At 54.3% G+C, this 22,933-nt stretch overlaps 2 protein-coding genes and 1 long non-coding RNA gene across 3 annotated transcripts in view; 1 reads left to right on the forward strand and 2 right to left on the reverse strand.

Moving 5' to 3' along the window:
• Nucleotides 1–441: 441 nt before the first annotated feature.
• Nucleotides 442–2,100, reverse strand: GBX2 (gastrulation brain homeobox 2). The gene is made up of 3 exons (XM_061120122.1): nt 1,560–2,100; nt 1,246–1,273; nt 442–550 (listed from the first exon to the last, which is right to left on the reverse strand). Exons 1-3 carry the CDS (start codon nt 2,098–2,100, stop codon nt 442–444), a joined length of 678 nt encoding a protein of 225 aa, XP_060976105.1.
• A 10,037-nt stretch (nt 2,101–12,137) lies between these two features.
• The window catches only part of LOC133040404 (uncharacterized), a 45,427-nt gene continuing 34,631 nt past the window's right edge, over nt 12,138–22,933 (forward strand). The window contains exons 1-2 of the long non-coding RNA XR_009688956.1: nt 12,138–12,220; nt 22,213–22,259. This is a non-coding gene — a long non-coding RNA (uncharacterized LOC133040404). The remainder of the gene's footprint in view (nt 12,221–22,212; nt 22,260–22,933) is intronic.
• Nucleotides 20,909–22,933, reverse strand: part of ASB18 (ankyrin repeat and SOCS box containing 18) — a 71,724-nt gene continuing 69,699 nt past the window's right edge. The window contains exons 5-6 of the mRNA XM_061120124.1: nt 22,311–22,424; nt 20,909–21,094 (exon numbers count right to left, since the gene is read on the reverse strand). Coding sequence (XP_060976107.1) covers nt 20,909–21,094; nt 22,311–22,424 — 300 coding nt within the window. The remainder of the gene's footprint in view (nt 21,095–22,310; nt 22,425–22,933) is intronic.

Here is a 22,933-nt window from a genome sequence, read left to right on the forward strand (position 1 = left end):
TCCAGGCCGTGGTTCGCCCTGGGCCCTCAGGGCCGGGCCTGCTCCAGCTGCTGATGCTGACTTCTGATGGCGAACCTGCTGACGTGGACGGGTATGGGGACGACGATCTTGGGGTTCCTGGAGGGCTCCCCTGTCTTGGAATTGGCATTGCCCGCCTTCACCCGTTTCCACTTGGCCCGGCGGTTCTGGAACCAGATTTTCACCTGCACCTCGCTGAGTTTGAGGGCGTGCGCGATCTGCGAGCGCTCGGTCAGCGAGAGGTACTTTTTGCAGTGGAACTCCTTCTCCAGCTCCAGGAGCTGCTCGCTGGTGAAGGCAGTCCGCCGCCGCCGGTTCTTGCCCGTGGACGTGGTGCTGCCCGCGGCGCCGCCGCTCGGCGGGGTCTCCTCCAGCGCGTGGCCGGGGTCCTCCTCCTTGTGAGCCGCCTGGCCAGTCAGATTGTCATCCGAGCTGTAGTCCAGATCGCTCTCCAGCGAGAAGCTCTCCTCCTTGCCCTTCGGGTCGTCTTCCACCTTTGACTCGTCTTTCCCTTGCCCTCTGACAGCCCCGACTGAAAGCAAAACCAAACGGCGTTTTATTACATTTCGCACACTGGCCTTCCTTCCCCGTTCCCACCGTCACTCGGGCATTCCACCCCCCCCCCACCCCCCTTAGCGGATTGTCTTTCTCTGACTTTAACACATTGTGATTTCCTGGCCTTTGAGGGGTAGAGAGGGGAGGGGAGGCGTGAGAAAGCTCAGGGGAGAGGAGGCGACAGTTCAGGCGACGGCCCTTTGCCCAGAACCATCACTCAAGGGGCCGCCGGGCCTCCTCCGCACCCTCCCAGTCTCCCGCAGCTTAAGGCAGAAGTTAGCAGGCGGCGCGAGGCCCGAGAGAGCGTCCTCTTTGTCCCTGGGGAGGGGGCTGGGTGAGGGCTGAGGGGGAGTTCACCATTCATCCTGCCTCCCCCGTCTCCACCCACCCCCCACCCAGCCTGAAAATTCGGAGAACTTCAATTTCTTCGCATCCAGAGCCGGGGAGGGGGGGCGCAGAGGGGGTGCAGACCCCAGACAGTGTCGGGTTTTGGTCAAAGGGAAGTTTCGTAGCCTTAGGAGAAGTTCCCACCAGACACCCCAGCACCCTCACGCCGTTCCCCCAGGCAAGCGACAAGCCCGGTAAAGGGGGTTAATAGGTCTCGGCGCCCTCAGGCACACGCACTGCAGAGATGCGCAGCCCAACCCTCTTGCCCTCGAGGCTGAAACCTACCCGGGACCCCAGGTCACAGCGTGCAAGACTCCGCCAACCTCGCCGGCGGAGAGATTTGCGGCTCCGCGCAGCAGCTGGCCCCGGGGCGCTAAACGCACGCCCCTCTTACCCCCCACCCCCCACTTATTGGGTGGCTCTAAAAGACGCTCCCCGCCCCCGTCCCCGCGCAGGCCCCGCTGGCGCAGCTCGGCCCCATCTTCCCGCTCCTCTGGCCGGGGGAGCAGGGGGCGGGGGTCCCACGGGGGCATGGCCTCCGTTCCCTCCGTTCCCCCGAGGGAACCCGGAGCTGGCGCGCCCCCGCGCCCGGGTCGCGCGCGCCGCCGACTCACCGAGCGACGCCTGCACAGCCTCGGCCGCGGAGAAGGCCAGCAGCGAGCCCTCCTTGGCCAAGAAGCCTTTGCCGTCCTCCGCGTCGGCTTGCAGCGCCTCCGCCTTGTCGAAGTTGCCGCCGCCGCCGGGCAGCTGCTGCGGCGCGAACTTCCGAGCGGCGGCCGCCTCCTGGTGCTGGGGGGACGCCGAGAAGCCGCCGGGCAGCGTGGCCATGAGCGTGGAGGTGAGCGCCATGCCCTGGGCCAAGCTGGAGCAGAAGCCTGTGGGCAGGCTGGGGATCTGGTGGTGCGGGTGCGCGGGCGGCAGCGCCGGCTGCAGCGCGGCCTGGGGGAGCGCGGGCGGCGGCGGCGGCGGCGGCGGCAGCACCACCGGCCGGTAGGGCATGAACATGGGGTAGCCGGTGTAGACGAAATGGCCGGGGCTGGGCTGCGGCGGGCTGCCGATCAGCGAGTCTATGCTGAAGGCGGTGCTACTCCCCAGCGGGCGCTGCATCATCATCAGCGACGGCGGGAACGCTGCGCTCATAGACGCGCTCGGGAGAGGCCCGCGAGAGGCGAAACGTCCCCGCGCCGCGCAGCCTCCTGGAAGCCCCCCGGGCGCCGGGAGCGCAGCTTGGAGTCACGGGCAGGGGCCGAGCGGGACCCGGAGAGCAGGTGCCCCCTCCCCCGTCAGTCCTGGGCCCGCTGCATGCCGCTGGCAGGCGCGGGTGCGGGCGGTGAGGCCGTGCGCCCTGGAGTGGAGCGGGCGCCCGGGCCCTCCCCGCGAGGGCTTCTCCGGAGCTGCTGCCCGCCGTGGGCCCCACGTCCGGAGCCCTGGCGTGTCGCTCCTGCGGCCCTTGGCCCGGGCCCGCAGCCGTCGGCGCGTCCGTCTGTCTGGCCGGCTGTCGGTCGCCTCCGGCGAGCCGCTGGGGGAGCGCGCGCGAAGCCGGCGCACTTGTCCTCCGCGGGCGCCGCCAGCACCTTTAAATCGCGCTCTTCTTTCTCATTCACATTTTGCCTGCTGCCGGGCCCGGCTCCGCTCACGTGGGGCCTGGAGCCGCCGCCGATTGGCTACCACCAAGAGTGGGCGGGGCGAATTCGGGACTCCGCCCCTTCCACCGCGACTGGCCGCGAGCTGGCCGTGGGCGCTGCCAGCGCAGCGCTCGGGCCCGCGAGCCGGAGCGTGTGCGCCCGGCCCGCTCCGCGCAAACTTGAAAGGGGCGGTTGGCACCTCCGAGGCTCGAAACTTGGGTCTCGGCGGCATCAGCCCAGGCGGGGAGGCCTCCGAGGGTAGCATTCGGGGCTAAACCGCGGGTTATTTTCTTTCTTTTATACATGCTTGGGAAGGAAACCTGCTGGGTGCTGCTGCTGCTGCTGCGCCCGGGATTCGGGCGAGCTTCCCGGGGTTGGGGGCGAGGCCCTTGCCCTTTCAGATCCGCCCCCTAGGGCGCCTGCCAGGAGCTGGCAACCCCTTGTCCGCTGCGGGGAACCCTCCAGGTTCCTCACGGCGCCCCGGCGTCCCCAGCGGCGCGGGGAGGTGCCCGGTTCCCCCATCCCGAGCCGGGCCCGCCCGCGAGCGATCCCTTCTCATTTTTCATGACATTCTTAATCATCGCACCTATTTACACACTTTGCCGGCGCGCACCAAAATAACAGCCAAGATAATTATGATAATAAAGCGAGTCCTTTATCTGCTCCATCCTCGGGGAGGAAGGGGGGAGTTGCTGCGCCGCCGGATTGTATAACGTGAGATTATCCTGATGAAAGCTTTATGATGTTTGCTCAAATAAAAGCTGCGTTTTGTAAATAGGCGCTAATTAAGCACGTTGAGAACGGAGGGAGCGCTCACCCCGGCGCCACCGCCGGGTTTCCAGCGCGAGGACTTGAGGGCGCGCGGTTCCCCTCTGCCTACTGCAGGATGGAGCCCGTTCCCTCAGGATAGTTTCCCTGTCTCGACAATGGTAAAAAAAAAAAACACCAGAACCCCCCCCCCCCAAAACCCCCACCAAAACCCAGAATTTGGGAGTAGGGGAATTGGCGGAGAGGGAGCGGGTGCCAGGAAAGTTCTTATCCCCTTCAGCATAGTAAAAACACAAACTTTCAGCTCTTGTGTTCCGTTTTAAAATGTCATCGTTTCGTGGCAAGGGTAGACGGTGCAAAGTGCGCCAGCGCGCGCGGGGCTTCCACGCGCCTCCAGGGCCTCAGCTCCTACTTCCCGGGTCTAAACGTTTGCCCGAAAAGGCCGACAGGCCCCGGACCTCGGGAGGAGAGGAGAGAGGGCATTGTTACGCCGGTCATTAAAAATCAGCTCACGCCAAGGAGCTAGTGGTTGGGGAGTTGGCCCGTGTTGGACGTGTGTTATGTATCACTTACAAGCACATTTAATTGGGAGATAAAGATAAATCGATCTTTATGAATTTATCGACCCGATTCTTTGACGCTGTTCTTTCTCGCTCTTCTTTCTCCGGCTTTAACCTAAGGCCCCTCGGGGGGACGTCTTAATTCCGGACCACCATCTCAGCCGGGAGTCTGGTCGGGGACCCGCTGCCCACCCAACGGGCCCTGAAGGAGCGAGGGGAGGGTGCCTCCTCAGCGCCCCGGAGTGCTGAGAAAACTCGCTGGCCCCTTTGCCTGCCGCCCTCGTCTTCGCCCCCGCCCCCCGCCCCACCACCACCCGGACAAAGACGTCTCCGGCGCGTTTCCCCACTCCAGGCCGCAGTAATAGATGGCTCCGGCAGCAGGCGGCTTGAAAGGAATTCATTAGGACGCTGCCTGTATTGCCTCCACTCCCTTCACGCCCAGACCCCGAGGTGGCTTAGGCGGAGCGAGGGAAAATGAATTCCCGTTGGGATGGAGGCATGGGGAAGGAGGCATGTGTAGGCTCTGTAAGCACGCCTTTCTTCACTCCTGCAAAAGAAGAACCAGAAGGAAAGAAAAAAAGAAAAAAATCGAAGCCCAGGGCAAAAGGCTGATTTCTTTATGAGCATAATAAATACTGCCTCTCATTATGAGATACTTAATAGACACACCGTCTTGGGAACGGTTACCTTGTTTTTTGAATACTAAGAGGAAAAAAAGCGCGGACTCCTTGCTTGTTTTACGTTGATACAGCCGGGTCCCTTCGCTGCTTGACACTGGCATGTCTGTATAAGCTGTTGCTCATTTTAACAAATTTGCCATCCACTTTCCTCTTTTGGCATAAAAACGTTGTTCTATGGACTTCCTTCTTTTGATTATCCTCTGAGAAACAGAGGTGCCTTTGATTATTTTGGTGATCATTCTGCCTTTAAAGTTCAGCAAGAAGATTTAGGTCCATTGAATTATAAGTCCACTTGAAACAATTTGATGGTATATTATTTGCCTCCATAAATTGCCGTGGAAAGTATTGACTACAGGGGTTATAATACTAATCTCCTTTTATTAGTGAGTTCAGAGAAGTCTCATCGATATGAATTTTTATTTACTAGTGTGCTTTTTCTGGAATGCAATGCAGTCATATTTTCTCATCTAATGCTTAACTGCTTAGAAAACGACTGTTGGCGTCATAAAAGGATCCCTGTGTTTCACCGTGATTAACAAGATTCATTCGGGGCACCTCAGCAACCTGCAAAGCGTTCAGAGCGTGGGGAGAGTGGATAATAAAAGCCTTTAGAATTTTTCCTCCGCTCCGTGGAGAGATTTATGGGCAGCGAGAGACAGGTACATGGCTTAGCCATCCTTCCGATTCCGACCTGCCTAGCTGGCAACGGCCTCAAACTGCAGCGCCCTCGGTAATTCAGCGGCCCAGGCTGCGCGGGAAAACCGTCCGGCACACATCTTTGCAACTTTCCTGTAAGAGTCCCTGCCCCGCCCCCGCCCCCGCCCCGCTTTCTCGGGTGAGGAAGACCGAAAGATGCTGCCGTAGGGCGATCCGAGTCCTCCAACTCCAGTTAACTTCGGCGAACTTCTTTTTCAGGGGAACCTCCCGCCGGGATGAAGTTGGCCCAGCCCCTGGACACTTTCCTCGGCCGGTGCCAAGCTGGTGTCAAGACCGTATTAGGCCACTTAAAACATCAGACATCAGTAAATGTGATGGTAATTAAGTTGTCGCCACGCTTCGGGGCTGGCCCAGTCAGCTTTTGCACGCAGGTGTATGGATGGAGCCTGAGTATAAAATGCTCAGTGCACAAGTAAATGAATATTCATGCCGCTGACTTGCGGTGGCCTGCCGAGTCCAGCCCGGAGGCGGAAGCACCGCGAACCGCCGCGCTGTCACGCTGCTGCCAGGGTCGAGGTCGCGGGTGGTCGTGGAGAGAAGGCAGTGGGAGCCCCGGGTCTCCGAGGGAGCAGAGAAGCCCGCAGGCCTGGCGGGCAGGGCGCTCCCGCCCGGCGCCCAGTCCCAGGCTTCAGGCCGGTTTCTCGGGCAACCACGTTGTTTTTATTTATAGGGACTTTGAGTGGCCTGATCGTTTGGTCATTGCCGCAGCCCTTGCTCCTGGCAATAGTTGGGAAATAGCTTGGGATGGGTTTTATTTATGGAAGGGCAATTGGGATTCACACCCAGCTAACCCAGAACAGTCCCTCCCAAGCCCAAGACGAACTTACAAAGGGGTGCTTGTGTAAAATTCCCCATCAGACACACCAATTTGCAAGTAGCAGAAAGCATTGAAGCCTCATCTTTTTTAACTATTTTATTCAGCCTTTTTTTTTTTTTTTTTAATCTGAAAGCCCAAAATAGACTCCATGTGGTTCTAAGTGAAGTCAGCCCTTGGCCGGCTTTGAAATAGCGCCTGCAATTATGTAAAAGAGCCATTCACCAACAGGACGGAATTAAAAGGGATCTGGCCGCTTCCCTTTCATTGCCAACCTCTCGTGTTTGGCTTTTCAAAGCACTTCCAACACGATGTCTTTCTCCAGGACAAAAGGCAGAACAAAAAAAGTCCCCAAACTTGTAAATTGAACGTCAAGGGAACTTTAAACAATTTAAAGCCCATAAATAATGATAAAGGGGACTGGCAAAAAAGGCAAACCCATTCAATTAATAGAGTTTCCCAAGCAAAGATCAAGTGGTTTATAAAATAAAAGTCTTTGGTTTCTTTATTCTGCTCCTCGGCCGTGCAGAAAGCAGGACGGGTTTTTTTTTTTTTTTTTTCTTCCTAAAGAGCCCTGAAGAAGAAACACTTTACAGGACCGTGTGGGCAGCGGCATTCTTAGGTAGAAAGTTTTGCTCTGTGTCCCCACCTTCAAAACTGCACAAACAAAACCGCCGACCAGAAACGTGAAGACTTTTTCTTTTTCTTCTTCTTTTTTTGCATATCCTTGGAAGAGTTGGAAATTGTTCCCCGTGGCCCTGCAGGGGGGGAAACCTGACCCTCACACCTGCGCCGCCCTCGCCACCCCAGAGCGGAGAAACGCGCGGAGCCACGGCCGCGTGGCCCTCGAGCCGAGCCCGGGTGGGATCTGGGGGCCAGGGTTGGGTGGGTTGGGGGCTGCTGCGCCGCCCGGGAGCTCCGGGGCTCCGGGCGCGGACGCGCTGACGGCGCACCCCCGGCGCGGGCTGCGAACGCCTGGAGACCCAGGTTTCTCCCACCCCACGTCGGCCTAGACTCCCGAGCCAGGGTCTCGGCTTCCAAGGGCGCAGGCAGGGGTCCTGGTTCCTTTTCGGAAGAGCCCTGAAGGTTGGAGAGGGAGTCTCATGACCGCCGAGGGGGTAATGGATTGCCTGCCACGCTGTCCCTGGAAGCCCCGGGCCGGCGCATCTCAGTGGAAGCACCCAGGCCGGCGCAAAAGGGCTCCTCGGCGGGCACTGAGCCCGGCCGTCCTGGGGTTCCAGGCTCTGAGGACGAAGCATCGGGCGGAGGCCCGCCCAGGAGCCGGCCCGAGGGCGGTAGTTGCGGGGCAGAGGCCTGGGGCGCGGGGAGTAGAGCGCGCTTGGGTTCCCCGGGGGCTGGCTCCCGCCACGGCCGTCCTGAACCCCAGGACTGGGATCGCTGCGAAGGCGGGCGCAGGCCGCGCGGCACTTCTCACCTGCCTTCATCTCCACGCAGCCGTCCCCTCGGATCCCCGCGGCCCCACCTTTCGGGGACTTCAAACGCGCCCCGCCACCCGGCGCCGGACTTTTCATCTCCCCGCACAGGGGGGGCATTGTTTGCGGGGACTTCACAGAGATGCTAATCCCTCGGTAGCAGAAGCGGCGGCCCGGGGAGGCGGGCAGAGGGCACCGAGGGGTGAGGAGGTGCGCCAGCCTGGGTTGGGAACCGCCGGGCGGGCACCCCTCCCGGAACGCCGGGGTCAGCTGCTGTCCGCCTCCGTCCCATCCCCTCCCATCCCTGCCGCCTTGTCCTGGCAGGCGGAGGACACACAGTGATGGGCCTGGGCCGGTCGCAGCCAGCGTCCAGTTGATGCTCACGTGGGAAGCCACCGATGGCCAGCGTGTCCTCCGCTTCCAGCGCTCTGGAGGGGATCCTGTGTCCTGGGAGACCCAGTCCAGGGACTCCAGACTGGAGTCTCTGGGCCTCCCGGGCCTCCCAAACTGGGGCCTCAGCTGCCACCCCTGGAGGGCCCCGACCCCCTGCAGGGGTGTTGTCTTTTAAAGGGGACGAGGTTTACCTAGAGTTCATCCATTTAACCCTTTGGAAACCGCATTGCAAGGAGCAAGGGAGTGTTTGGATCAACCGCCAACCACATCAAGGGGGCCGCTCTGAGTTCAGCTTCTACAGCCACGGAAGGAAAACCGGGGATGCTCCCAGGCGGAACTCGTCTCTCCTCTTCTGCGGAGATATTTGCAAAGCAGGGCTGCGTTTCCTCTGCTTGCCGCCCCCTTCGATTAAGGAACTGTGACCCAGAAAGGATGTCACAGGACAGGGCAGGGCAATGGCTGTAAACAGGGGAGGGATGTTGGCTTAATGGGGAGGCAGACTGAGCACGGCCTCTGCTCCTCCTGGTGAATCCCACCCCTGACTTCCGGGGGGGAAAGGTCGTAGTAAAAAGTCTGCTTATCAATAAGCTCATCTTGCAACCTCAAGGGTAGGTACGTCTGTAACTGACCCACCCAGCTCCACTGAGGTTTTCCCGAAGGACAGCTCTGACTCTCCAAGGTCTGTCTTAAATGACAGACGTTTCCTACTCGAGGGCAGGAGAGGGTGTGGGCTGAGGAGGGAGAGAGCTGTTTGATTATAATCAACCATTAAATGGAGATAACGCAGTAGATGCGGAGGCCCTCTGAAAAGGTAAAGAGGAACACCTCACTAACCGTGGGGCACCCGGCTTACAGGGCCAGGAAGTGAGAGGGCTTAGCCGCGCATCGCTGGGGTGGATCCTTTCCACACTGGAGAAGCCCCGTGTAGATCTTGGACTCGCCTGTGAGGGGGGCACTTGGAAGCCACCAAGAACCAGAGCCCATGAGAAGGGCAGTCCGTGGAGGCAGGCCACAGGCCTCAACCCTGGCTCCCAGCCCACCCCAGCCCACCCCCACCCCCAAGACTCTGAATCCTCGCCTTCCTGGGCTCCTTTGCTCATCCACCGGAGGGTAAGTCATGGGCCCCAAAAGGGTGAGCCAGTTTCCTGGTCCTCTGCGTTTGGCAGGCTGGGACATGCCTGCACTGTTTCCTGGTTCAAACACACAGATATACACACACACAGTCCTCATCGTGTGCGTGCACACACACACGCGCACACACACACACACACACACAGTCCTCATCGTGTGTGCGCACACACACACGCGCGCACACACACAGTGTCCTCAACGCCTGGAGCCTGAGAAGGCTGGAAGACTGGAAGAAGGCAATCCTTGTTTGCAGGTCTCTAAACAAACCTCTACAACTTGCCACCTCACATCCCCCCAGTATGCAACCCCTCCTGGGTGGGGATCGAAGAGAGAGAACTGCAAATGCTGATCTCCTGGCCTCTGAAACAGAAGCATCTCTTTGAGTTTCCTCCATTGATCTTCTGAAAACATACAGAGTGCTCAATTTGCATAAGTTTGCTATCAGCAATTATATTTTCCTTCAGGGTGCAGTCTGTAGTTGTCAAACTCTAGAGAGAGGAGGAACCAAGAGGCAGGGTAGAGGGCAGACCCGCTCCCCTACCCGCGTGCCCACACCCACCCCAGCCTGGGTTTTCATTTCGGGAGAACACCAGACAGGAAAATGAGGGGGAGAGGCATGCAGTTCTTTGAGACTCAGTGGGAAAAACCCAGGAGACTTCAGGCGGCTGTACCCCACGCTTCCCTAGGGTACATTTCTGCGTTTTGCAGGAAATGAAAGCATTTTTCCTGGGGTGTGTTGCTCCTTGCATATGTGGCTTTGTTGAAAGAGTGTTTTGTTTTTGAATGATGAATAGGGTGTTAAAGACAGGCTGTTCAACCTCACTATGTTGTATTTATCCTGCACAACAACCCCCCCACCCCTTGCGGGTAATTTATTCTTGTAGCTCCTTCACACCCAGGTACTGAGCAGGGCCATGCTGAGGCTACTGCCCCTTACAGGGGACTCGAAAGCTGCTTCTGGGGGCTTCCATCCGTGTCCCTTGCCTGTTCCGACCAGGCCACAGCGGAGCAGCCATGGAGGACAGTCACAGACCCCACAGCCTGGCAGAGGTGCAGGCTGGGCGGGTGGGCCCCCTTCCAGCCATCTGCCCCTCAACTCTCCTCCTGGACACTTGGGGCTACCTTATCTCTTGGTAGTTATTTTCCCTGTCCTCAAGTTTCTCTCCTACCACTTAAACTGCAACCAAAATGAAACAAGAAAACCCCAGAAAACTTAGGAGAGGGGAGACTTCTTAATGTTTTTAACGTTCTTTCTAACCCTCAAGCCCTTAAAATTCAATGCATTCAGCATATTGTAAGTTGTTTGGAAATTTATTCTTTAACATGTAAAGAAGTGAGTAATTTATTGTGGAAGCAAAATTTGCATTGACAATTTAATTTTAATAACCTAACAAGGTTATTTCATATCTGCAAACAGAAGTCAAAGAAGTACCATATATTTAATAAATCCACGAGGAAAAGGCAGGAACCAGTTTTACTTAAGGCTTCAAAACTTCAAACTTATTAGCCTGCAAAACACCTCGAGTGTGCAGAGCGCTCAGGGATCTAGAGCGCCGCCTATGGGCCATGCGGATAATGACATCTGCTTTAGGGCTTGTTTCGGCTCTGAGATTCCAAGGAAATTGAAGGCGGCTCCCCTTTTGCAGGATTAGAAGGTCTGAGAAGTCTGTATTTTTCATGGCTTCAGTTGCACAAGAAAAAGTCTCAATTTCTTTCCATTTTAGACGTCTAGGCTACAAGAGAAAGCTTTGTCACAAATGAGAGGGGTAAAAATCAGACCTCCGTGATTACACAAGGCATTCAGAAATATGATCAGATTTTGGACGTGATCACAGAAAACCCACGCCGGCTCTCTTTAAAGTCCATGTAAAGTTCTGGTTCTTTGACTCACCCTGAGCAGGGCCTAGAAACGGAAAGCATAAGAGACCCTCTGACATCTGGGCCTATAGGGTCTGGATGCACCTCCAAGCCCACTCCGGCCTCTGTTTTTCCATCTGCGTAATGGGCGGGAAGGCCTGCTCTGTCTCACCAACGGTCTGACTGCATCCCCAAAGCGCAGATAATTAATAGATTGCTTTTGTCACGGGTGGTCGTAGGGACCCAAGTAGATCGCGTAGCACATGGTGGCAGGGCGCCTGGCCCGCAGAGGATGGTGGGGGGTGGGGTGGGTGTCTGTAAATTGCAACCGCGGCCCCCCAGCCTTCGGAGTGATGTAGGTGTTGGGTGCACGCGGGGCGGCCAGGGGCGCAAGGCTGTGCGCTCAGAGTGACAGTCTCAACTTGGGGCAGCCTCTGACCGATGGGTCAGGACGCAGGACTGTATTTAAGGACGCAGGACGCCTGCCCGGGGTGGAGAGAAGTTCCGAAGCGCCGCCCCTGCGTCGGCAGGCCGTCCTACTCTTTGCAGAGGCAGAGGCGGAGGCGCCGACAGCCCCGGGTCTCGGAGGGTCCCTCTGCAGGGCGCGCTCATCACCAAGTTCGGCGTTAGGAGGGCGCGCTGGGCACCGCCTTCCCAGGGAGACGAGTTCTCGTCGTTTCAGATTATTTCATTTTAGATGAAAGATCTGTAAACTCTGTGAGCTAAACGAACAAAGCTCAAACACATTCCTCTTTGGGGGAGGGGGACGGCAACCTGCGGGAGACTCAGGTTCGATCCCTGGGTCGGGAAGATCCCCTGGAAGAAAGCCTGGCTACCCACTCCAGTCTTCTCGCCTGGAGAATTCCATGGACAGAGGAGCCTGGAGGGCTACAGTCCATGGGGCCGCAAAAGAGTCACGACTGAGCCACTAACACAGAGGCGAGCCGAGTATTCTGGCCTCTTACTTCCATCCAAACGCCTCTCCCCAGGGTCCCATCCTGATCCCACCGTAGGGACACCGAGGTGGACGAAGCTGGGAGGCGGGACGCAGCCGCCCGCCGAGGCCCGAGGGCGGACCGGCGCCCTGCGTCGGCGGCCGCAGGAACCTGGCTCTAGCGCGCGCCCTGCGGGCCGAGGCCGGGATCGGCCCCTTGGAGCCGGGGAGCGGGGCTGCCCAGACACCGGCGCGAGGGCCGCCCGGTCAGGTCCGCACGGGGACCAGCCCCTCGCACTTCCAGACGTCCGTTCTCTGAGCAGCGGGAGCCTGATCGTCTCGTCTCAGGTGTGTGTGTGTAGGGGGCGATTTTTACCGCCCCCCTCAACTTGATTTTTTTGGGGGAAGAGTGTGGAGAAAGGAGCAAACATCTCCAGTTTTAATGTGGCCCAATTATCTCGTTTGCACGACTTAAAGTGTTTCTCTTTAATTCATTTCAATCTAGTAAATATGCTTCGGCAAGTAGCTAATTTCTTAGGGATGGCTTCGCCTCTTCATTTGCATATAAAGCGCGTCGGAGGCCGCCCCCATTTCCTGGCGCGCGGGGGTCGCAGCCAGCTGGGCCACCTCCTCCGGGAGGGACGCCTGGGTTTGGCCAGGGAAGTCTCGCAGGCCGTGGTCAGTGATGGGGCCCGGGGCTTGGGGGTGGGGGGTGGAGAGCGACTGGGCGCGGGGGCCAGGACGGGGACAGGCCCCTCCCTGGAAGCCCCCCTCCGCTGGCGCACCACGGCCTCACCTTAAAGGCCCCTCCGCTCTCATCTCAGGATGCGGCGCCCTTGGCGGCCACATGGGTGCGAGGGTCGGGGCCGCGTTTATCCCCGAGTGCGGTTATTAAATCGCGTCTGGAGATAGATGGACGTGGATACCGCGGCGGGTGGGTATCGCAGCGCTCAGCTGAGCAATCTTCTGGCCTTAAATTCCGAATAAAAGTCTCAAATATTCCCGGGTCAGGGGGGCACTGTCTCATTAAAACCACTCTCGTCCTGAAACTGCAATGCAGACATTAAAGTGCAGTATTTTTCAATTAGAGCTGACGAATTCAATCAAAATTCCATAGATTAGGATGAAATGAGGCATGGGTCATTTACAGGGGAATTTAATTGCCGAGCCATTAGACAAATAGTATATTTGCCATTCCCGCGTTATCCATCATTTTCGACATCAATACCGGGGCCGCGTCTCCCCGTCCCGCAGCCGCCCGGCGTCGGCTGTAAACACTCCCTTCCCTGTATCTTCTGATTATATCTGATTTCATTTAGGGCCATGGGGGATTATAAATGTTCACGCAATCAAGTTCATTAGGACTTCAAATCGCATTTCTGATTGGGATCGCTCTGCCGCTGTCCTCGGAGCGCCTTTCAAACCCCAGGACGAGGCTTTCGAAAACATCTTTTTTTGAATTTAAAGCTTCACAGCCTTTTGTCTTCCGACGACGCCCCCTCCCGCCTCCCTCTGGGCGGCCTCGCGCTCCTCAGGCCTTGCTTGCGGGGGAGCAGCCCTGAACCCAGAAGTCCCGGGGCGGGGGCCCCACGGCCCCAGGCTTTCCTGGCGGGGCTGGGTGGTGGGGGGCAGTCCGAGCGGCCCACACAGGTCTCCCCCCGTCCAGACACCCCTGCCCGCACCGCTAGGCTAAGAACCCCCCGCGCGGCCGGTCCCAGGACACTGATCATCCGGAGACGTGGATCACCGGGCGCGGGGGGGACCGGCCCCGCGTGTTCGCGGATCGCGGGTGGGCGCGGGGTTCCGGGCACCCTTCACCCCCGGCCCCGCGTCGCGGTTCCAAGTGGAGCTCCGGGCATATTGGAGTCACGCGGCCGCAGGCCTGTGGGCAGTATCGGGCCCGACCCTGGGACCCTGGGGACGGACACCCGGGACCCCTTTCGGGCTGAGCCCTTTCGCTCCAGAGACCTGGGTGGGGGGCGGGGGCGGGCGAAGCCAGCGAAGCAATTCTCTCTTCTTATTAACAAACCCAAGAAACAAAGGAGCAGCTTCTTCCAGGGAGAGCTCGACAAGAGAGAGTCGAGATATCCCTTCCAGCGCAGCTGAAAAATAATAGCTTAATATTAACTGCTTCTCATAAAAATATACTTTCACAGAGATAGAGTTACAAGAAGAAAACCTTCATTTTACCCCCGTTCTCTGTGCTCATCGCTGTTAGCTGCCTCAGTAATTTAATTGGAATGAAACGTGGAAATGTGTCATTTTTGAAGAATTTATGCATCACTTCCTAGAAATCTCATTGTGTTAACTAGGAGCCCACTGCGTTCTGTTTAGAACCCATAATCACATTTTTATGTGTCTGTACGAGGAGTTAATGTGACCTCCTGTTTTTAGCAGATAAAAGAAAAATGTCTTTTCCTGTAACATCTGTATCAAACTCCTGCTTGCCCAAAGTGGGAGGAAGTCCTGTTGCCCCGATGTTTTCCCAACTTAACCAACTTTTCCCAGATCCGGGAAAAGATATGTGAATGGGAAAAGTGCCTACTGAATGAATAATTACACACCGAATTAAAACCCTGCATTAAACATAGTCGACAGCGAATACTGCATTCTCAATCATGTTTATTGCTTACAAATTGCATTACAAAGAAATCTACTCTTTTTATTGGAGTGATTAAGCAGAGTGTTAGGACGGAAGAAATACCATTCTGGAAGATGAGATGAAGGCTGAAAACCCAGCTAGTTACATCGCAGTGGTGAATGTATAATTTTGTTAAAGGACACGTTGAACACACAAATGAGGATTGGGCTGTCATTATGGCATCATAAAAGAGTCAACTTAAAATTATATTTATTTAGAAACACATTGCCTATAAAATGCGCATATTTAATACAAAGGAAGTAGGCAACGCCATAATCAATATTTTAATTACGATTTTTAAAAATTATAGCAGCACAATTCTATATGATATGTCACGATTCTATAGTTTTCCTATACCCTCCTCCCCTTTATCCTGTGAGTCAAAATCTTGTTTTCTTCTCTTTTTAATCTGGGGAGAGCCGGTGGGTGGGCAGGGTAAGACCGTTTGCTTATGGCGCCACCTGCAGGACTTCATGAAAATAAGTTTCAAGACTGGAATCCTTCTTCCGCTGGACCCTAGAAACTGACCTTAGGCTTATTTTAGCAATGTAATGAGATTAATTTTTGTTTTAAAATAGAAAGATGCTGACAATTTCAAGACAAGCCCAGGGGTTTGAAATGCCTACTGAAAGCCAAAAGTAAGATGCAGTATTGATCCTAGTTGAAACTTTGGGACTTATGAATATCCAAAATGCACATAGAAAATTTGACTAAGGAATAATTTATTCTTGAAATAATGGAATGAAAGATGCAATATTCCGGGTTTATCACTTGGTCCTTGGGCAGCCCTTAAGAGATGAAAAGCACTTGGCAAGCTAATAACATCCACAATTGCAGTGATTAAGCACTCTCAGACGTCCGCCGTCAGGACCGGTCACTGGCGCAGACCAGCTCATTCTCCAAGCCTGTATTTTACACTGTTTTTGTAGAGGGTTAAGTGTCCTTTGCCAAAGTTCAACAGCCTGCCCTATCAACATGTAAACAAGGTTTATTTCGAAAATGGCAACTGTGGTGCTTATATACGGTTACTGGGATTTGCAAATGCTTCTTAAAGAGTCGTTTTGATTTTCTTCAAAACATGCGGAATTGATGCCTATTATGTAACTTAAAATTAGATGGATTTTGAGTACACTAGAGAGAGGAGCCCAAGGCTGTTCAGAATCTTAGGCAGAGGGCACGTCACACGGGGCCCTGTCTGTGCCCTGCCTGCCTGTGGGCTGTGTCTGACTCATGCTGCAGAGGGGCGAATCTTCTCAGGACCATCGTTGACGGAGAACCTCGTGTGTGCATTTTGTATTTTCACCCCTGCTACAAATTTTTTCACAGTTATTTTATTTTTTCCTTAAGAAAACTGCTAGCAGGAATTAAAGTCTGAAATACTATCAATGAATTCCATCCCATCTGATGATTAAGATAACCCCCAAACCACCACCATTTTTGTCCCATGTACTCATGGCCATAAATCAGGAATCCTGTTTAGCACATCTGGAGTCACTAGAACCAGGGTGACTCTCTGTGGTCAGATGGCAGTTGTATAACCAGAGATAATAAAGTTGGAGGGAAAATATTCCTCTGCTATCTTTTTCCTTTTTAGTGGAAAGAGCATCTGCTCTTTTATTACCTTCTGAATTTTGAACCATGTGAATGCGTCATTAAACACTACATTTAAAATTAAAGAAAGTTTAGGTCTTATGGAATTGAGTTTATGTAATATACTCAGAGAGAAAAGTAATGATGTTCTATGTGAACTGTTTAAGAATGGAAAACATTTTTACTCTTTAATAAAAGAAATACCAGGGTATGTTTTTTTCCCTTGGAAAAGAAGTCAGCCAAGATAATTCTAGCTTTAAAGCAGAAGGTAGTTTCAGATGTTTCTCAGCTAACTTACTTCTCTCCCCCAATATCTTTTCTCTCTCCCTCCTTCCTCTCTTCCTTCTCTTAGTCTTGTCCTTCTCCTCCCCTCTTTTCTTTCTCTTATCTATGTGGAATTCTGCAAGTCTCCTTCATTTTGGAACTTCCTCCCACGTGGAGCACAGGCCAGGACTAGACCCAGTCATCACTATCACAAATTTTTCAGTTATTTTAGTTTTTGCTTTGCTGTTGGTCAGTTGCTCAGTTGAGTCTGACCCTTTGCAACCCCATCGCCTGCAGCACACCAGGCCTCCCTGTCCTTCACTATCTCTAGGAGCTTGCTCAAACTCATGTCCACTGAGTTGGTGATGCCATCCAACCATCTCATCCTCTGTCGCCCCCTTCTCCTCCTGCCTTCAATCTTTGCCAGCATCAGGGTCTTCTCTAACGAGTTAGCTCTTTGCATCAGGTGGCCAAAGTATTGGAGTTTCAGCTTCAGCAACAGTCCTTCCAATGAATATTCAGGGTTGATTTCCTTTAAGATTGACTGGTTTGGTTTCCTTGCTTGCTGTCCAATAAAATTCTTGGGAATGAAATAATGAAAACAAATTCTTCAGCCCTGGAGGAATTTCAGGCAGTTACTGGGAGGTGTCTGAGGTTCACTGTGAGAATCATGTTGTTTTTAAGCAGTAATTTGGGGGGAAGTATGTTTTGGAAATGTACTAATTGGTCATTATTCGTCAGAGTTTTAGAAATGTGAAGTCAATATGGGGAATTCCCTGGCATTTCAATGGTTTAGGACTCCATGGTTTCATTGCTGAGGGTGCAGGTTCAATCCCTAGTCAGGGAACTACGGTCCTGAAAGCTATGTGGTATGGTTTTAAAAGAGTTCTACTTTGTGGCAGGACTCCAAAACATATTTAAAATTTAGTACATTTCAGAAATACAACCAAAGTGTTCTCTGAGGAGGATGAGATGGAGAGGGGAGCTTGAAGAATAGGCTGTGTCAGGCTGGCAGGTTCACTCAGATTCTCATTTGCAAAATCCTTCGAGGCCAGGACTCCTGAGTGGTGCCTGGGCCTGTATTTCTTACTGTTTGCCTTCCTCACTTGTTCTCATAAATAACGTCACTTTGCTTTTCCGTTTTTACAGTCTTTATCCCAGTATTAGGCTATTTTCGTCTAATAATAAAAGAATCATAATAATAGAAGGAACCATTTATGGTCTTCCTTCTCTGGACCACTTCTGGCTCTAAGGCTTTGCTCTGTGCACTCAGTAGGACCACCCAGGGGCAGGGGTGTCACCCAAGCTCGTTAGCGATGTTAAAGTTCCCAGACCCACAGAATCCAGGCCCCACTGTGGATGCCAGAGTCAGAATCCGCATTTTAACAAGATCCCTTCAGAGTGGAGAAGCCTGCTGCTGTCATGCGTGATCTCGCTGAGTCCTGCCCCATTCCGAGAGGTGCGCATGCATTCACTTCCCACCTGAGCAAACTGCGGCCAACTTTGGTTAAGGAACGGTTCCTCTTGCTCGGTGGAGCAGCCTGGACCTGAAGCCCTACGTCTGGGGTGTCACCGTGGACTCCTCCAGTGTACTGCATCCCTTTCCAGGACAAAGGAACTTCCCAGTATCTCCCTGGGGCTTCCCCATGGCTCAGCAGGTGAAAAATCTGCCTGCAATGCAGGAGATGCAGGGAACTTGGGTTCAATCCCTGGGTTGGGAAGAATCCCCTGGAGGAGGGCATGGCAACCCACTCCAGTATTCTTGCCTGGAGAATCCCATGGACAGAGGAGCCTGGCGGGCTACAGTCCATGGGGTCACAAAGAGTTGGACATGACTGAAGTGACAGCAGGCACACACGTAATGTCTCGCTGGGACCACACCTTCTCACCTGCTGCTCCATGGCTCCTCACAGCCTGTCCAGGGGAGTTCAGAACCCTTGATCTGGAAGCCGAGGTCCTCCCTGGTGACTCAGCGTAAAGAATCTGCCTGCAGTGAAGGAGACAGTGGTTTGATCCCTGCATCAGAAAGATCCCCTGGAGAAGGAAATGGGCACCCACTCCAGTATTCTTGCCTGGAAAAAGCCCATGGACAGAGGAGTCTGGCCGGCTATATAGCCCATAGGGTTGCAAAGAGTTGGACACAACTGAAGCGACTTAGCACACATGCATGCAAGGCCAACAGATGAGAAGAGAGATCTTTAGACCAGCGAAGAGATCATTTATTACAGTTCCCAAGAGAAGGGCCACACCACATGTGGGAGAACCAGGGTTGGTCAGGAGGTGGGGGCGGGGGAAGGAGATGTGGGCAGGAGCCTTGATTGCAGTTTCCATCGGGATGGATACCTGGGCACAGGACTGGCTAATCTCAGTAACTGCTGTGGGCTCGGAGGCAGAGGGGTTGCCCCCAGGTGTCTGGGTGGCCCTGGTTGGGGTGGCGGTGGGGGGGATAGGGACAGGAGAACCAGGGAGGTGGTAGGGGGTGAGCCCTGCACTGGTTGAGTTGTATTTGAAAAGGATACTTGGGGGTACATTGTTTATTGTCTTTGAGAACTGGCTAACCCTGGTGGGGAGGGGGGCAGTCCCGGTCCGAAAGGCCCCAGGTGTCAAAGCACCAGAATATAAAAGATATAAAAACGTGGTTAATCCAGTCCAGAAGTGAAGAGGAACTAAAAAGCCTCTTGATGAAAGTGAAAGAGGAGAGTGAAAAAGTTGGCTTAAAGTTCAATATTCAGAAAACTAAGATCATGGCATCTGGTCCCATCGCTTCATGGGAAATAGATGGGGAAACAGTGGAAACAATGGCAGACTTTATTTTTTGGGGCTCCAAAATCACTGCAGATGGTGATTGTAACCATGAAATTAAAAGATGCGTACTCCTTGGAAGGAAAGTTATGACCAACCTAGATAGCATATTAAAAAGCAGACATTACTTAGCCAACAAAGGTCTTTCTAGTCAAGGCTATGGTTTTTCCAGTGGTCATGTATGGATGTGACAGTTGGACTGTGAAGAAAGCTGAGAGCTGAAGAATTGATGCTTTTGAACTGTGGTGTTGGAGAAGACTCTCGAGAGTCCCTTGGACTGCAAGGAGATCCAACCAGTCCACCCTAAAGGAGATCAGTCCTGGGTGTTCACTGGAAGGACTGATGCTGAAGCTGGAACTCCAATACTTTGGCTACCTGATGTGAAGAGTTGACTCACTGGAAAAGACCCTGATGCTGGGAGGGATTGGGGGCAGGAGGAGAAGGGGACAACAGATAGGGGCTGGATGGCATCACCGACTCAATGGACGTGATTTTGAGTAAACTCTGGGATTTGGTGATGGACAGGGAGGCCTGGCATGCTGTGATTCATGAGGTTGCAAAGAGTCAGACATGACTGAGCAACTGAACTGAACTGAACTGAATCCAGTCCTAGGCTTTAGAGCTTCCTCCTGTTATGGATGCTCAGGCTGAGCTGAGGGCAACTGCCACGGACCTGAGTCTGTATCTGGCATCCTGGACTGTCCCCCACAGCTGGATCAGCCGGGTGTGCTGGGGCCGTTGGACAGAAGACTCGCACAGGATCAAAGTGTCTGCCCACCACCCCGCCAGCGTCCTCCGAGGGGCTCTGGGTGCTGATGCACCTGGAAGCACCAGTGGGCCCCTGGGCAGGGCTCTCGTTACGGAAGCATGCGTCCTCCTCTCTGCGTGTGGATGTCTGTCATGTTTGGGGGGCAGAGTCTTCCCGGGGGGCTGAGATCTAGAAGGGGTGTAATGTTTTCCTGCCCTAAGTCAGAGGGTCTGAAGGCCGGGAGTGGGGACAGCAGGACTGTGGCTGAACCATCATGAGCAGGGAGACCAACTCTGGGAAAAATACATACACCTTTTAGTTCAACCTCTGTGGAAAGGCAGTCCATGTAGTCATGTATGGATGTGAGAGTTGGACTATAAAGAAAGCTGAGCACCGAAGAATTGATGCTTTTGAACTGTGGTGTTGGGTGTTGGAGAAGACTCTTGAGAATCCCTTGGACTGCAAGGAGATCCAACCAGTCCATCCTAAAGGAAATCAGTCCTGAATATTCATTGGAAGGACTGATGCTGAAGCTGAAACTCCAATACTGTGGCCACCTGATGCGAAGAACTGACTCATTTGAAAAGACCCTGATGCTGGAAAGAGTGAAGGCAGGAGGAGAAGTGGACAACAGAGGATGAGATGGTTGGATGGCATCACTCTCTCAATGGACGTGAGTCTGAGTAAACTCCGGGAGTTGGTGATGGACAGGGAGGCCTGGCGTGCTGCAGTCCATGGGGTTGCAAAGAGTCGGACACGACTGAGCCACTGAACTGAACTGAACTGTGGAAAGGTACTTTGTGATACATGTACTATGACATTCACAGTTTTAATTCTCACAAGCAACCCTGAGAGAGGGAGAAAGGGCTTTTATTACCAACTCCGCGCCCAGGTGAGCCTGAAGCGGGGTGAGGTCTGTGCACTGGGTGGGTGGGAGGCCCCATCCAAGGCCCGTCAGAAGAGCGCCGTGTCGTGGGCCACATGCTGGGTGTCAGTGCAGAACCCCTTCTGGCTCCAGAAGCAGGTAATTTTGCAGGGTCTCCGGCAAGGGCAACAGAGGCACGAGAGAAAAGCACTTTCTGCCAAGCGATTTCCGGATGGCGCAGCGGCAGAGATGCTGCAGACAGCGGGGCGTGTGCGCCAAGGCGAAGAGGGACCGGTAGAAAGCCCGGTGCATCTGAAAGACGGCGGGGAGTGTCAGTCTGGGCACGTGGAACCGGCACACTTCTTTCCTTTTTCCCAGAGAGAAGAGCCCTGATGGCATGGGGAATCCTTTCATGGCTACTGATGGTGTGTGTGTGTGTGTGTGTGTGCGTGTGTGTGTAAGTCACTCTGTGTGTGTGTGTTTGTGTGTGTGTGTGTATTTGTGTGTGTGTTAGTCGCTCAGTCGTGTCTGACTCTTTTCGACCCCGTGGACTATATATAGCCTGCCAGGCTCCTTTGTCCATGGGATTCTCCAGGCAAGAATACTGGAGTGGGTTGCCATGGCCTCCTCCAGGGGATCTTCCCAACCCAGGGATCGAATCTGGGTCTCCTGCATTGCAGGCAGATTCTTTACCGTCTGAACCACCAGATCCTACCCAAAGTGGGTCTGGGCACTTTTCTGTAGGGTGGCTCCTGCCCAGTCAGAGGGAAGTCTGTTTTGGGTGATCTCAGATAATACGGGTCATCTCCTCGAATTCCTCATCTGCACAGGGGGCTTCCCAGGCGGCCCTAGTGGTAAAGAACCTGCTAAAGAACCCACCTGCCAATGCAGGAGACCTAGGAGATATAAGTTCGATCCCTGGGTCAGGAAGATCAGCTGGAGGAGGGCATAGCCACCCACTCCAGTATTCTTGCCTGGAGAAGCCCATGGACAGAGGAGCCTGGAGGGCTACAGTCTATAGGGACATAGGGACGCACCGAGTCAGACATGGCTGAAGCGAATTAGCATGCATGTGTACAATCTGCACCGGACTCAAGTCAATAAAACATGAGGGGCTATTTTCTAGAGGCTTCTACACACAAAAAGTTCCTTTCTTAACCAACAGTCACCTGTGGACTTTGTCATGTATGAATGCAGGGCCCGCAGCTGCCTCGGTCGTATCCTGAGATGTCAGAAGGTGAAGTGGACACACAGGTTTCTGGATCTCTGTGGCCCACCCTCCTTGGAGCCCTGAGCTTCCTAAGCCAGGGTGGTCCTTGCAGCCCACACACCCCAACCAGACCTGTGGGCTGAGCGAGTACTGAGCCTCCAGAAGAAAAACAGAAACACTCAGACATGCCCCTGATTTGCCCTTCTCTTTCCTTCCCCAGATGTTTCATCCTTTCCTGAATATGAGCACAAAATCCCAATGGAGAACGTAAGTAAGACGACAGTCTGTATAAGGGAGGAAGAGTGGGCCACCCCTCACCTGAAACACTTCTTCAGGGATCACCTCCTTCCAGGACTCAGAGACGCGGAGCTGAGGGTAGGAGTTGAAAAGAACCTCGATGACCGCAGGGACCGCGGCGCAGCTCTTCAGCACCTGGTCGGAAACAGTGGGAGGCACAGTTTGGGTGGGGTGGGTTTTGGGTCCAGGTGGGAGAGGCTGGGGAGCTGGAAGGGGGTGCCTGCATCCCACTTCAGCCACTTCCTGGCTGTGTGACCTCTCGACCCTCCCAGGGAACAAGAGCATCCCAGTAACATTACAGTAGGGTCGTGGTCGGGCCCCTGGCGGAGTGCACGGAGAAGCCCGAGCAGTCTGGGCCAAGGAGTTCCCAGGAGGGGTATGCTGATGCAGGCTCTCTGGTCTGGAGAGCTGTTCAGAGAAAAGGAATCAGAACAACTGGCGGGTGCGGGCTGGGGGGTGGGGGGTGGGGAAGGAGTCTGTCTGCACCAGGATGGCATTCCCAATTTCTGGCTTCAGTTTTCTGATGTGTCAGGAAGTTGGGGGAGAAGAGTTGCTTTGCTGTTGAATTTTTTTCTCCCCTTGGCCTTTCTGTTTTATTTTCATAGATAGTCCCTACTGGCTGCGCTTGTTTTCTAATTTGCAAA

This window comes from Dama dama, chromosome 20, assembly GCF_033118175.1.
Source record: "Dama dama isolate Ldn47 chromosome 20, ASM3311817v1, whole genome shotgun sequence".
NCBI lineage: Eukaryota > Metazoa > Chordata > Mammalia > Artiodactyla > Cervidae > Dama > Dama dama.